The sequence below is a fragment of the Mustela nigripes genome, chromosome 6 (assembly GCF_022355385.1).
Source record: "Mustela nigripes isolate SB6536 chromosome 6, MUSNIG.SB6536, whole genome shotgun sequence".
NCBI classification, from domain to species: Eukaryota; Metazoa; Chordata; class Mammalia; order Carnivora; family Mustelidae; genus Mustela; species Mustela nigripes.
In genome coordinates this window covers 98,321,969-98,338,032 of record NC_081562.1, presented here as the reverse complement: position 1 = coordinate 98,338,032, position 16,064 = coordinate 98,321,969, and the positions used below count along the sequence as shown (strand labels likewise).

Sequence of the window (16,064 nt, the reverse complement as noted above, 5' to 3'; positions counted from 1 at the left end):
CAAATATCTTCTCCCATTCTGTCAGTTGCCTTTCGGTTTTATTGACTGTTTCCTTTGCTGTGCAAAAGCTTTTGATCTTGATGGTCCCAATAGTTCATTTTTGCCCTTGCTTCCCTTGCCTTTGGCAATGTCGATTTCATTCTTTTTTATAGTAAAATAATATTCCACTATATATATACACGACACCTTTATCCATTCATCTATTGGTAGATATTTAGGTTGCTTCTGTACCTTGACTATTGTAAATAATGTTGCAGTAAACATAGGGTTGCATACATCTTTTTGGATTAGTGTTTTTGTTTTCTTTGGATGACTACCTAGAAATAGAACTGGACCATATGGTAATTGTAGTTTTAGTTTTTTGAGGACCCTCTATCCTGTTTTCCAGAGTGGGTGCACCAATTTATATTCCCAACAATAGCACCAAAAAAAAAAAAAAGAGGAAAAAAAGCTTTTCTTTTAAACAAGGCATTTCAGGGCTTACTGCTCCACTGAAGTACTAGATATTAGTTAATAAAACTAATACTACTTTAAGTCTTTTCCATTCAAAATCAGTGTACTATCCATTAACCTACACTAATAACTCAAATTGCCACTCTATGTTTGAATAATGTACCCTGTTATTTGAAAAGGAAAAGGAAAAAAAAATCACAATCCAAATTGAGGATCCTGGGACGGCTGGGTGGCTCAGTTGGTTAAGCAGCTGCCTTCGGCTCAGGTCATGATCCCAGCGTCCTGGGATCGAGTCCCGTATCCGGCTCCTTGCTCCGCAGGGAGCCTGCTTCTCCGTCTGACTCTGCCTTCCACTCTGTCTGCCTGTGCTCGCTCTCGCTCACTCTCTCTGACAAATAAATAAAATCTTTAAAATAAAAAAAAAAAATTGAGGATCCTGAGGGGATGAGGTTTGATGGTACCATCTTCATATATGTTATATAATTCATGCATAGTTGAAAAGGAGCCAAATGCAGATCACTACGAAAATCAGTTGCCTAACTGAAGACAGTATCAGAGTAGCTTTGATGATGGGAGCAGTAAAAGAATGTATAGATAGGACTATATAAAAATCCTCTATCACCATAACCATTTTCATAATGGACTAAATGAGACTGTAAACAATCCCTGTTTAGTAATATTTGAGGCTTCCCAATCTTTTTACAATCACTTAAATCATCACCATGATTAGAAGTTCATGATTAGGGCGCCTGGGTGGCTCAGTGGGTTAAGCCGCTGCCTTCAGCTCAGGTCATGATTTCAGGGTCCTGGGATCGAGTCCCGCATCGGGCTCTCTGCTCAGCAGGGAGCCTGCTTCCTCCTCTCTCTCTCTCTGCCTGCCTCTCTGCCTACTTGTGATGTCTTTCTGTCAAATAAATAAAATAAAAAATCTTTAAAAAAAAAAAAAAGAAGTTCATGATTAACCAAAATTTTAATAAAAAGAATTCCCCTCCTTTCTCCAAAGCAAAAAGCAGGTTAGTTCCTATATCTACAAAAGAAGAATCATGTCAACACACTTCTCAAAAAAGCAGAGTATGTCCTACAGGATATTTATTAATGTTTTATTCAGGCTACTTTAAAATGGCCAATCTTACTTTTAGAAGACCCTTCCAAAATCAACAAAATAGGGTGCCTGGGTGGCTCAGTGGGTTAAGCATCTGCCTTCAGCTCAGGTCATGATCCCAGGGTCCTGGGATCAAGATCAAGAGCCAAGTGGGGCTTCCTGCTCAGTGGGGAGTCTGCTTCTCCCTCTCCCTCTGCCCCTCCCCCTGCATATGCTCTCTCTCTCTCAAATAAATAAATAATCTTTTTTTTAAATCAAAACATTTCATTTAGAAGCTTTTCCTAATCTTAAGTTTGAAATGATATTCCATGTACTGATTTATTTAATGTCCTTTGTTTTCAGCAACAGCTTCTTTTCAAAGTATCATATATCCAGGGTTAAAGGAAGGAACTCTCAAATTCTGGGTCACTTTCTGTGATAATATATGAATTTAACCTTAACAGTATTAAAATAAGAATGGATTTATGGCACGTTACAGGAAGAATTCAATGAACTGAATTGAACCAATAAAATCTTTACTTATAAAAAAAATAAAGAGGAAAATTCTGAAATGAGTAAATGCTTTTATATTTGCTCAAATGGAATTTAGTTTGAAATCTACTCTTCCTGTCAACACTATTTAAAACACACGGGGTCAATAATAGAAGAAATCTTAATCTAAATGGTAGTTTCATCCCCAAAATACTTATTATAGAATTGACAGCACATCCTTAAAATGTGCCAACAATTTTGATACTTTCATTGTGTAGATTGTTATTATTTCCAATGTGAGAATTTTGAATGCATTACAATATATTTTATAATATATATACAGACTTTGAAAGGCAAACTCATGGTCTCATAAGTCACTCTGTGTTGTTTGTGGTTGGCAGAATTCTAATATGGCTTCCAAGATTTTTGCCCCTGGTATATGCACCCTAAATAATTCCTTCCTCTTAAGTATGGATAGGACCTGTGAATATATTAAGCTATTACTCTTGTGATTATGTTATGTTAGATGAGAAAGGTAAAGGGATTTTGCATACATAATTAAGGTTCCTAATTTGTTGACTTCTGAGGTAATCAAAGAGAGATTATCCTGGGTGAGCCTGATTATCCATTTGAGCCCTCCAAAGAGCGCTTAGAGCTTCTCTGAGTGCAGAGATAGTTTCTTACCAAGAAGCAAGCAAGTTTATAAGGAAATTACTTCAGGCCACAAAGACCCAAGTGAGCTTGGAAGATAAGCCCAAGGCTCAGATGAGACTGCAGCCCTAGTCTGTTGTCACCTTGACTGCCACCTTGTGAAACCAGAGCAAGGTAATCCAGCTGCGCTATGCCCAGATTTCCTGATCCACAAAAGCTGTGGATAAACAGTTGATATTATTTTAAGTCACTGAGTTTATAGTAACTTGTTACAGGGTAATAGAAGATTAATGCAGTTATATTAGACATTAACTGTTAGTTAAGGCTACATGTAACATGACTTGACCCTATGCATATCAAAATTGGCTGAAAAGTTAGTATTACAACCTGACTCTATTATAGCAATATAATATATGCATTGAAATACATGAAAAAAAACCAAGAAATAGATAAAAAGAATTAGTCATCTCAGGAAAGAGGCTTACTATAGTAGGACTGATGTGGCCAAACCAACTTAAGACAGAACAGTTGAAAAAGCAGAGGATAGTAAGAGTGATGGTTCTTCAACTCAGAGAGAGGTAGGGATGAAAAGATGGGCAAAAAGGGTAACATAATTGAGCAGTAATTCAGTGTGGCTAGATATAAATGTAAGAAGTAATCTTGAATCTCTGTCCCGGAGATTGGGGAAATGATACTATCAGCTGCATAAAGAAGTATACAGAGGGGGCACCTGACTAGCTCAGTTGGTGGAGCATGCAACTCTTGATCTTAGGGTTATAAGTTCAAGCCCCACTCAGGGTTTAGAGATTACCTTAAAAAAAAAAAAGAAATCTTAAAAAAAAAAAAGTATTCTGAGAAAACAATAGTGTGTGTCTTCCCTGTTTTGCTGCAAAGCAGGGGTTAAGAAACTATGGCTCGTAGGCCAAATAGCCCAGAACCCATTTTTATAAATAAAGCATTATTGGAACAGAACTGTGCCCATTCATTTATAAATTGTCTATCACTCTTTTTATGCTGCAGTGGCAAAGTTGAATAGCTGCAGCAGACACTCTATGGCCTGAAAAACCAAAAATGTTTATTCAATGGCCCTTTATAGAAATGTTTAACAATTCTGCAATCAGAGAAAGACAATTATCTTATGATCTCCCTGATATGAGGAAGTTGAGAGGCAATGTGGAGGGTTTGGGGGGGTAGGAAAGGAATAGATGAAACAAGATGGGATCAGGAGGGAGACAAAGCATAAGAGACCCTTAATCTCACAAAACAAATTGAGGGTTGCCCAGGGTGGGGGGGGGGGCGTTGGGTTATGGACATTGGGGAAGGTAGTATGTGCTATGGTGAGACTATGAAGTGTGTAAACCTGGCGACTCACAGACCTGTACCCCTAGAGCTAATAATAATTACATGTTAAAAAAAAAAAAAAAAAAGAAATGTTTGGCTACTCTGGCGTATAGCGTAGTACACCCATAAGCAATTTGCACAGAGCAAATTGCTTAAGAAATGTTCATGAGGTGTGCCTGGGTGGCTTAGTCATTAAGCGTCTGCCTTTGGCTCAGGTCAGGATCCTGGGGTCCTGGGATTGAGCCCCCATTGGGGCATTAGACTCCCTGCTTGTCAGGGAGACTGCTTCTCCCTCTCCCTCTGCTTGTGTTCCCTCTCTCACTATCTCTTTCTGTCAAATAAATAAATTAAATCTTTAAAAAGCAAAATGTTCATGTTATTATCATCAAAATTCATTTGTAAAGTTTTCTAATAAATAGCCAGGACATACAATAAAGTTTTTATTCTTCTCCCTGGTTCAAATGTTTTAGAACCCATAGCCCTCATTTTCCTTCCACTTTCTAATACAGGAAATTTAAGTAAACAGTTGATGACAGTGGAAAAAAATTAAGATTATAGTCTGAACACTGGCTCAGGATATAATTCATAGTCTACAAACCATATAAAAAGGTCAAGCAGATATATGAAATATGCAAACACATATTTTCTGTGGCAAAGAATGCTATTGTCCCCCTACTACACATTATTTCATTCTTCCTTTTAATAATAGGTGTCCCTATCACCATCCAAAGTTTAGCTAACTACAGAGCCATGCAACTGCAGACACATCCAGCTTCTCTTGAGGCTAGATATGGGCATATGCCTAAAGTCCTCATCAGCAGAATATGAGCAGAAAAATCTTAGATGGCTCTCTTAAAAAGGAAATTTGCTTGCCTTCTACTTCTCTTCCTGCATCCCATAGGGTTTAAGGAAGTCGTGAAGGTCAGCCAACTTCAACCATAAAGACAGAGATAGCATAATAAAATATGTCAGAGCAAAAAAAGGGAAGGAACCTAGGTCTCTGGCTGATCTCCTAGAGGAAATCTTGACTCTCTACTCTGGACTAGTATATGAAAAAGATGTAAATTTCTATCTTCTGTGGCCCACATATTTTAACATATCTTTATCATAGCAGCTTACTCTATATGTTAATAAGCCCTCCCGCTGTCACTCACTTCAAGGTCACACAATTATATATTAAATGAAGCTACTATTAACTCTGGCCTTTGCAATGTGATATTTCTGTTATGTGGGGTTACAGGTACTCTGTAAAATTCTAGTAGAGAACCCCTGGCTTTTATTTTTACTTTTACTTTATTTTATTTTTTTTTAAAGATTTTATTTATTTATTTGAGAGAGAGACAGTGAGAGAGAACATGAGTGAGGAGAAGGTCAGAGGGAGAAGCAGACTCCCCGTGGAGCTGGGAGCCTGATGTGGTACTCGATCCTGGGACTCCAGGATCATGACCCGAGCTGAATGCAGTCGTCCAACCAACTGAGCCACCCAGGCGCCCAAGAGAACCCTTGGCTTTTAACGTATGATGAGGCATTTGGGCTTTTTCAAGTTCACCAGACCATGACAAAAGATAAAATTATGCTAAGAGAATCTCTGTGCCCTTAATAATCCAGAGAGCCTGGGAGAACTCACTATGTTCCGTGTTCATCAAAGAAGGAAGTGGAAAGGCAAAGGAGTTTAATATACTTATACGGGGTTTGGACAGAGAACTAAGAGAGCTATGAGTTTTGGAAGACACTCAATAGAGTAGTTAATGGGTTGTAACTTCAAGGTGCCAATGTCTCCTTAAAGACCTTACCTTGGGGCGCCTGGGTGGCTCAGTGGGTTAAGCCTCTGCCTTCAGCTCAGGTCATGATCTCAGGGTCCTGGGATTGAGCCCCGCATTGGGCTCTCTGCTCAGTGGGAAGCCTGCATCCCCCTCTCTCTCTGCCTACTGCTCTGCCTACTTGTAATTTCTTTCTCTGTCAAATAAATAAATAAAATCTTTACAAATAAATAAATAAATAAAAATAAAAGACCTTACTTTTTAGCTGCCAACGTGCTCAGGCGCGATGACTCAGTTTCTGTTTCTCTGAACATCAGTCCCAGAGTCTGTATAATTTCAATGCATGCTCTAGAAAACAAAGCAAAGAAAGCACAGGAGTGGCATGGTTGCATGGCAAGTTCAGAACTTCACAAAATTAGTAACCCTTAATAAAATTGCTCTCATATCTATATAGAAAACGTATGGGAAGGAAATTCTGTTTGTTAATTGTCAACATTGGTTGAGTCCCTACTCTGTGATTGCTACATAGTAAACACTCAACAATATTTGTTGAGCGAATTAATTAATAGCTGAATGTCAGGATTACAAGTCATTTTCATAGTGTTTTTGGTCCTTAACATTTTTTTCTGATAATCACACGCTATTTTAAAATTATTTTTAGGGGAGCCTGGGTGGTTTAATTGGTTAAGCATCTACTTTTAGCTCAGGTCATGATTCCAGGGTCTTAGGATCGAGCTCCTTGCTCAGTGAGGAGTTTGCTTCTCCCTGTCCCTCTGCCACTTTCACTGCTTGTGTGCTTGTGCGTACACTCTCTCTGTTTCTCTTTCTATCAAATAAATACATAAAATCCTAAAAATAAACAAATAAAATTATTTTTAATAATTTTAACTTTTTCCAATAAGTAATTTTTGGCTCAAAATTTCAAAGGTAAAAACGGGAATTCAGTGAAAGTTGTTTTCTCTGATGCCTTTTTTTTCCCCCCTTTGGGACAACCAATATTACTAATTTCTTATATAGCCTTTCTTTATTTTTAAGATTTTATTTATTTAAGGGAGAAAGAGAAGAAACAAGTACAGTAGAAACAGTGAGGGGAGGGGGAGAAGGAGAAGCAGACTCCCACCGAGCAGGGAGCCCAAAGTGGGGCTTGATCCCAGGACCCAAACACTTCACTGACTGAGCAACCCAGGTGCCCCTATAGCCTTTCTTTAAAAAGTAGAACAGGAACACCTGGGAAGCTCAGTCCATTAAATGTCTGACTCCATATTTCAGCTCAGGTCATAGTCTCAGGGTTGTGAGATCGAGTCCTGTGTCAGACTCTGAACTGGGCGTGGAGCTTGCTTAAGATTTTCTCTCTCCCTCTTCCTTTGCCCCTCCCAGCCCCCCACGAAAAGTAGAACAAAATGAGTACTATTTTTAAAAATCTATGTGAGGCAAAACTGGGATGCCTGGGTGGCTCAGTCGGTTAAGCCACTGGCTTCAGTACAGGTCATGATCCCAGAGTCCTGGGGTCAAGTCTCGCATCGGGCTCCTTGCTCAGCAGGGAGTCTGTTTCTCTTTCTGCCTCTGCCTGCCACTCTGCCTGCTTGTGCGCACGCACACTCTGTCTCTCTCTCACAAATAAATAAATAAATAAATCTTATAAAAAAATCTATGTGAAGCAAAATTTGCAGCACCATTAATCATTACTACAGTATATATTTTGCCCAGCGCCTTCCATTTATCTTCAGTACCCTCCGGGGAGAAAAATCTATGACTATCCAGTTAGTACTTACACCAGCTCATCGGCCCTTTGGCTTTTATTTTGAAGTGAGCTCTTATCCCTAGACTCTGGCAAGTACTCATGAAGTTTGTTCACCAGGAAATAGAAAAGGTCACCGGTCTGTGAAAGCAAGTAGGAAAGAAGATGGTCATTAGGTATCAGATGGTAAAACTCTATCTTTACATAATAAAAATATGAAGATATTATTTATTCTCTGGAACCAAGTGAATTATAATACCTCTCATTAATAATAGCGTAACCCAATGTGAAAACACTTTTTACTTAAACCAGGAGACTACTGTCCTGGTGAACAGAGCCCGAGCTAAAGCCTAGGGGGTGAGGCTAAGAGATGCCCCTTAGGCCTGGCTCTACTGTTAATACCGAAGACCCTCCAGACATAGGTGTATAATCTCAGGCAAATCATTCAGTTACTTATGAATACTAGATTAAATGGAGGCTCCTATAGTTCTGCTTTTCCAAAGTAACTTGACCTTTGTGAGGATATAACGAATAATGGCTAGAAAACTTTTTTTTTTTTTAAAGATTTCATTTATTTGACAGAGAGAGAAAGACAGGGTGAGAGAGAACACAAGCAGGAAGAGTGGGAGACGGTTGACAGAGATGCAGGCTTCCCACTGGGCAGGAAGCCTGATGCAGGGCTCAAGCTCAGGACCCTGGCATCATGACCTGATCAGAAGGCAGATGCTTAAGAACTGAGCCACTCAGGCGCCCCTGGAAAAACACTTTTTAAACATGTTTGCTAACCTGCAAGTGAAGGCACAGCACTGGTATAGCCTAATGAAGACAGTGAAGAATGATACTAATAATTCTGTTAATACAGTGGAAATGTCGATTGTCATCTCTTACAGAATAAACACTGACTTAAGAGTGCGTGAACCAGTTTTTTTGTGCTTCTGTGCAGTCTCATGAGCTAAATCCGAGCATGAAATAAGCACTGGCCCATGAAATCAGGCAGGTTGGTACTAATAAGAAAGATAATGTAATTGCTTCTTTTCCTTTTCTCTCTTACTTATTTCCCCCCCCAGGACTTTTGTCGACTAGTGACAAATTAGACTCTGTTTAAAAAGGTATTACGTGTACCTTTATTTAGGTGCTAAGGCATGACAAGAGGCTGAGGATGGCAGCGGGAGAGAGGGACAGGAGGAGAAGGAGCAAGGTGTATGCCGGGCCCTCTGAGAACAGCTGCCGTTTACCAGGGCCCTGGTAATTGAGCACAGTGTGGTGGCTTTGTACCCTAACTCTGAGGTCACACCCCAGTTAGCTGTATGATATCTGGCAAATGACTTACACACTCTATGACTTATTTTATGTCTAAAAGAGAGTTAATGTCACCTGGTGGGTGTTGCAGTAAGATAGTATCTGTAAAGCCTGAATGGTGCACAGCATATCATAAGTGCTTAATAAATTTATCAGTTACTATTGTGATCTCCCACCTGCTCACTAGTTCAGGAAGTTTTATTTTATTTACAAAGTTTTGTTGTTATTTTTTAAGATTTTATTTATTTGACAGACAGAGATCACAAGTAGGCAGAGAGGCAGGCAGAGAGAGAAGGGGGGAAGTAGGCTCCCTGCTGAGCAGAGAGCCCAATGTGGGGCTCCATCCCAGGACCCTGGGATCATGACCTGAGCCGAAGGCAGAGGGTTTAACCCACTGAACCATGCAGGCGTCCCTTTTTTACAAAGTTTTATTTGTAAAGTATCTTACACCACCCTGCAACAACATGGAGAAATCTCAAAACTGTTAGGCCAAAGGAAGCTAGCACAAAAGAGTACAGAGTGTACATTTCTGGGTAAGTGGAATCTGAGGCAACAGAAAGCTTCTGTACATCTCTATACATTCTGTCGTGGAATCCGATCAACAAAAAGCACAATGATTGCCCGGGGCCATGGATGGGAGGAAACTGCCTGCCAAATGTATGAGGTAGCCTTATGGGGCTGTAGAAGGGGCTATATAGCCTTATGGGGTGATAGAAGTGTTCTAAATCTTGATTGGGGTGGTGGTTATATGGGTTTATACATTTGTCAAAACTCTTTAAACCAAACCCTTAAAATGAGTGCCTTTTATTATATGTAAATTATATCCCAATAGTTTCTCCAAAGAAGAGGTACATATGGCCAGTAAGCACATGAAAAAATACTCAACGTCATGAATCATTAGGGAAATGCAAATCAAAACTACAAATAATCAGAAAATAACAAATGTTGACAAGGGTGTGAGAAAACTAGAACCTGTGTGCATTGTTAGTGGGAATGTACAGTGGTACAGATGCTGCGGAAAACAGTATGGTGGTTCCTCAAAAAATAAGAAATAGAATTACCAGAGGATTTAGTAATCCCACTTTTGGGTATAGTCCCAAAAGAACTGAAGGCAAGGTCTCAGAGAGATTGACACACCCATATTCACAGTGGTAACGTTCACAATAGCTTAAATGTGGAAGCAACCCAATATCCATCAACGGAGTATGGAAAAGAAAATGTGGTCTTTACATACAGTGGAATATTATTCAGCCTTAAAAAGGAAGTGAGCTCCAACACTGATGTACCTGTGAGACATGCTGAGTGAAATAGGCCAGTGATAAAGAGACAAATACTGAGTGATTCCATTTACGTGAGATACTTAGAGAAGCTAAATCATAGATGCAGAAAGAAGAATGGTATTGCCAGGGGCTGGGAGAAGGGATGAATGGGGAGTTATTGTTTAATGAGTATAGTTTCAGTTTTACAAGATGAAAAGAGTTCTGGAGATGGCTGCACAATGAGACAGTGTTCCTACTTAATACCACTGGACCATATGCTTAAAAATGGTTAAAATAGTAAATTTTCTGTTAAGTGTATTTTACCATAATAAAAAAAAATTGTTGAATTAAGAAAGAACCTCATGGAGGAAAAAATAAAGGGTTAGGAAGGAACAGGGATGGAGAACTCTTTCATTCACTCATTCATTCATTCATTGAACACATAACTACTCATTGCCAGCTATGTAGCAGGCGCTGTGCTAGGTAATGAGATACTACCTCGAGCCAAGCAGACATGGTATCTGTATTCCTAAAGCATAGTTTCAGTCAGTCTACCACAAAATGTTCTCATAATTTAAAATTTACTTGTGAAAAAGAAGAGAGAGAGAAAGAGAGATTACCTGAAAGAAAATTATACCACATACAGATGATTTCAAATGGGGGAAAGTGTGTGTGTGTGTGTGTGTGCACGTGTGTATGCATTTATAATACATAATATATTTATATACAATTATATATATTTGTAAGATTTTATTTATATGAAATTATTCTATGTATAATTTTCCATCATCTTGCTCAGGAACCAAAAATTAGAGGTGCCTCTAATCTCCCCACCCCAGTGAAGGTTCCTAAGGAAGCTTCACACAACCTCATGTTCTCCAGGGAGCCCAGCACAAAGTGGGAAACCCACTGCTTAAACATAAAGCTATTATAACTGTTTAAAGAAAAAAGCTCCGACAGGTGCCTGGGTGGCTCAGTCAGTTTAGTGTCTGATTCTTGATCTCAGCTTAGATCTTGATCTCAGGGTTGTGAGTTCAAGCCCCACCCCAAGTGCAGAGCCCACTTAATAAAAAAAAAAAGAAAAGAAAAAAGCTCTGGAAGAAGATAAAAATGTTGACTTTTGTGAATTATATATGTTAACTCTGTGTAAACGAATATGAGACTAGATTGTGGTTATGGATTAGAGAGAGAGAACATAAGGCTACGGTCTTGGTGGCATGGTGGTGGGCAGGCGGCCCACACTGTGTGTGGAAAGACCAAAAATAGGAGACTGCCCATATGCCTTTTATTTCCCTCTCTATTCATTTTGGCCTTTAATTTTTTTAAAATATTTTATTTATTTGTTTGATAGTGAGAAAGAGAGAGAGCACACACACAAGTAGGGGGAGCAGCAGGCAGAGGGAGAAGCAGGCCTTCTGCTGAGCAGGGAGCCTGATGCGGATCTTGATCCCAGGACCCTGGAATCATGACCCGAACCGAAGGCAGACACTTAACGACTGAGCCACCCAGGCGCCCCTAGCCTTTAATTTTTTTAATCCTTTTTTTTTTTAAGTAGGCTACATGTCCCACGTGGGTCTTGAACTCACAACCCTGAGATCAAGAGTCACATGCTCTACCAACTAAGCCAGCTGGGGGCCCCTTGGCCTCTCATTTTTGATAGCTGAATTAGAAGATCAATTTTAGTCCATCTAAGGACATTACCTTAAAGAACAGCTGCTGTTTTGTTTGTTTGTTTGTTTTTTAAGATTTTATTTATCTGAGAGAAAGAGTGAGAGAGAACATGAAAGGGGGGAAGGTCAAAGGGAGATGCAGACTCCGTGTGGATCCAGGAGCCCGATGCAGGACTCGATCCTGGGATCTTGACCTGAGCTGAAGGCACTGGCCCAACCAACTGACCCACCCAGGCGTCCTGCAGTGTTTGCAATTAAGCAATAAAACGTGAATGTTCTATTCCTAAACTTCTTTTTCTTTTTTAACTTTTTTACTTAGAGAAATTAACTTTAAAAGACATCTTTCTTTAAATATTTTTAATTCAATTAATTAACATATAATGTATTATTGGTTTCAGAGGTAGAGGTCAGTGATTGATCAGTCTTATGCAATACCCAGTGCTCGTGATGTCACGTGTCCTCCTCGATGTCCATTACCCAGTTACCCCATCTCCCCACCAGCAACCCTGAGTTTGTTTTCTATTCCTAGATTTCTGATCAGGATAATTTTTCATAAGAGAATAGACTTTCAGTTCAGTATGAATTGATTATGGGCCCTGGTATAAACATGGTATTGTGTGAGGCCTTAGGGAGAGTACAAAGATGAGTAAGACACATGCTTGCCCTGAAGAAGCTTATAGCATATAATGGTAAATAAGAATAATATGCCAATAACTATAGTGAAAAGGAGAATATCTGCCCTAATCTTGAGGGTAGGAACTGTGTCATGCTCACTTTCCTAATGCCTATTCCCATGTCTGACACAGAACAGGCATGCAGTAAATATCTGTTGCATTTATTGAAGAGAAGGTGCTATGAGAGATGCCATAGGACGTCATTGTCCAATAGGTAGCCAGTGGCCACGCGGCACTATTTAAATTTAAATTGACTAAATGGAATAAAATTAAAATTGCACTTCCTTAGTCACTGGCCACCTTCAGTGAGGCTAGTGGCTACTTTACTAGAACAGCACAGATTAAAGAATATTGCAGAAAGTTCTGCCATAACAGATCAGCAAGGGTAAGTTTCCAAAGCTCCCCAGAGAGGAAGACAGGAAAGGCGGAAGAACAGCGCTTGAGAGATCATAGAGAGGCAGGCAGAGGGAGGGGAGAAGCAGGCTCCCTGCTGAGCAGAGAGTCTGATGTGGGGCTTGATTTGGGGCTCGATCCCATGACCTTGAGATTGTGACCTGAGCTGAAGGCAGAGGCTTAACCCATTGAGGCACCCAGGCACCCCTGAACGGGTAGGATTTTAACAGGAGAGGATAGAAGAAGGATTAGCCTAGAGATGGTGAACAGCAGGGGAAAACAAGGAAGGGCTAGAAAGGACAGGGTATTTGAGTCATCCCCGTGGATGGAGCCTTTAGAGGAAAGAAGTGAAAACAATGCAGTGTGGGGTTGAGTGGGTTAGGCCTAGCTTTATTCTCTTTATCCACATCTTTCTTTTGCTGCACAGTTGAGGCCCCCTGCATCAGGCCCATTTAAAATGAGAGACCCTTAAATGGCCTCCAGACCAACACTCTGGTGTTTAACATCAACACCTCTCTTCCTTGTCTAACCTGTAGGACGTACCTCAGTTCTTCTACCTAGCCATCTGCTTCAAACCCAGTTCCCTGGTGGTGTCAAGTTTATCTAAATGGACATCTCTATGCCCTTGCTCTGTCCCTTGCCAATCCTCTCTCAGCTGCTAGGTTTACTCTTGACAACCTTTATATCCTTGTCACCTCTCCAACCCCACATTCCATGAAGCCCCTATTGCCAAACTCTAAACAATCAGGTCTTCTTGGTGCCAAATGTTTGTGTAGACATTTGGGTATAATCCACCCACATGCTGAAATGGTCTGATGTTTCATTTTGCACACTATGTAGACATCACTCTCACCCTTGAGCACTGTGCTTTCCCTGGGAGTATCTACAGCTGGATTAGTTTGCCCAGAGCCTGCCCTGTGCAGATAGATGTTGGTCCCTTCTTGAAAATACACCTTGCTAAAATAAAGGCCATACCTGTCCAAACTTGGAATCAGTGACAGTGGTCATTAGTGGGGAGCCTTAAATGCCAAAGCCAAGGTGTTTGAACTCAGTAGGGAGAGCCACCAGAGGCTTTTTAGCCACCTGGATCACACAATCTGTGATGGATTAAACTGATGCCATGTGTGCGACAGACTGGAGAGGAATATTTGGGTGGGATGTACCAATTTCCTTAGGCTTTCCACGTGGACTCCCATTTCCATGTTCATAATAATTTTGGGTGTCATTTCAATGCCTGTCTCTCAATACTCCATAGTCCTCTGAAGTTTTGGAGTCAGACCCTGAATGTTCTATTCCTAACAGCCTGAATCTAGTAAAAGTCTAAAATGATTTAGACTTGGTAGCACAACATCATTATTACCTGTTTCAGTGTTATGGGACATTCAACATACTATTCTATACAGCTAATATGCCCTATGATTAGGGTGATCAACCATCCCAGTGTATTTGGGACAGTCCTAGGTTTTGTACTGAGAGTCCCATATCCTGTGAACTTCCTCAGTCTTAGGCCAATTGGGACAGTTGGTCACCCAAATCTGGGCAAACCCACATGGTTGGTCATCCTACATGTGAAGCACTTAGAATCTAAAAAATGGCCAGGACTGTCTTGTATGTTGGGGAAGCTGTGCACTTGGCAGCTGCTTAGTAATGAGACCACTGACCAGAATTAGGATACAACACAGAGCGGAGGAGTCAAGATGGCGGAGAAGTAGCAGGCTGAGACTACTTCAGCTAGCAGGAGATCAGCTAGATGGCTTATCTAAAGATTGCAAACACCTGCAAATCCATCGGCAGATCGAAGAGAAGAACAGCAATTCTAGAAAAAGAAAAACAACCACTTTCTGAAAGGTAGGACTGGTGGAGAAGTGAATCCAAAGCAACGGGAAGATAGACCCCGGGGGGAGGGGCCTGCTCCCGGCAAGCGGCGGAGCAACTGAGTACAAAATCAGGACTTTTAAAAGTCTGTTCCGCTGAGGGACATCGCTCCAGAGGCTAAACCGGGGCGAAGCCCACGCGGGGTCAGCGTGGCCTCAGATCCCGCAGGGTGACAGAAGGATTGGGGGTGTCTGAATGTCGCAGAGCTTGCGGGTACTGAAATGGGAAAGCCGGCTACAGAGACAGAGCCGACAGTGAGCTCACAGCTGGGGGTTACCTTGAACCGGCCACAGGCACGGTGAGCTCAGAGTGTGGCAGGAGGTCAGGAAGACAGGAGTAACTGGGCGCTGTTCTCTGAGGGCGCACTGAGGAGTGGGGCCACGGGCTCTTGGCTCCTCTGGGCTGGAGACCAGGAGGCCGCCATTTGTATTCCGTCCTCCGGAACTCTACGGAAAGCGCTCAGGGAACAAAAGCTCCTGAAATCAAAGCCGAGCGGATTACTCAGCCTGGCCCCTGGTAAGCGCAGTGCAATTCCGCCTGGGGCAAAGACACTTGAGAATCACTACACTAGGCCCCTCCCGCAGAAGATCAACAAGAAATCCAGCCAAGACCAAGTTCACCTACTAAGGAGTGCGGTTTCAATAACAAGGAGAGCAGAATTCTAGGGGAGGAGAAAGCAAAGCACGGAACTCATGGCTTTCTCCCTGTGATTTTTTTAGTCTTACAGTTAATTTAATTTTTTTCTTTTTTCATTTTTTTTCTCTTCTACTGCTAAAATTTTTTTTACTTTTACCCTTTTCTTTTTTAATGTTTTTAACTAGTTTAATATATATATATTTTCTTTTTTATACTTTTCTTTATTCATTTTCATTTTTTAATTCTTTTCGGTTTTTTCTTTTTTTCTTTCTTTCTTTTTGAACCTCTTTTTATCCACTTACTCCCCCTTCACGATGTGGGATCTCTTCTAATTTGGTTAAAGCATATTTTCCTGGGGTTGTTGCCACCCTTTTAGTATTTTACTTGCTCCTTCATATACTCTTATCTGGACAAAAGGACAAGACGGAAAAATTCAACACAAAAAAAAGAACAAGAGGCAGTACCGAAGGCTAGGGACCTAATCAATACAGACATTGGTAATATGTCAGATCTAGAGTTCAGAATGACGATTCTCAAGGTTCTAGCCGGGCTCGAAAAAGGCATGGAAGATATTAGAGAAACCCTCTCGGGAGATATAAAAGCCCTTTTTAGAGAAATATAAAACTAAAATCTAACCAAGTTGAAATAAAAAAAAACTATTGATGAGGTGCAATCAAAAATGGAGGCTCTCACTGCTAGGATAAATGAGGCAGAAGAAAGAATTAGTGATATAGAAGACCAA

General features: G+C 40.7%; 1 protein-coding gene and 1 long non-coding RNA gene across 4 annotated transcripts in view; one reads left to right on the top strand and one right to left on the bottom strand.

The window, feature by feature from the left end:
• The window catches only part of C6H12orf56 (chromosome 6 C12orf56 homolog), a 105,218-nt gene that overhangs the window by 12,184 nt on the left and 76,970 nt on the right, over positions 1 to 16,064 (bottom strand). Inside the window, exons 7-8 of the mRNA XM_059403608.1 lie at positions 7,551 to 7,657; positions 6,037 to 6,126 (exon numbers count right to left, since the gene is read on the bottom strand). Coding sequence (XP_059259591.1) covers positions 6,037 to 6,126; positions 7,551 to 7,657 — 197 coding nt within the window. The remainder of the gene's footprint in view (positions 1 to 6,036; positions 6,127 to 7,550; positions 7,658 to 16,064) is intronic.
• LOC132019877 (uncharacterized) overlaps positions 1 to 16,064 on the top strand; it is an 84,666-nt gene that overhangs the window by 41,702 nt on the left and 26,900 nt on the right. Inside the window, exon 6 of one of the 3 annotated variants that reach the window (XR_009404870.1) lies at positions 8,407 to 8,513. The exons of the other annotated variants lie outside the window; for them this stretch is intronic. This is a non-coding gene — a long non-coding RNA (uncharacterized LOC132019877). The remainder of the gene's footprint in view (positions 1 to 8,406; positions 8,514 to 16,064) is intronic. 3 annotated transcript variants of the gene reach the window in all.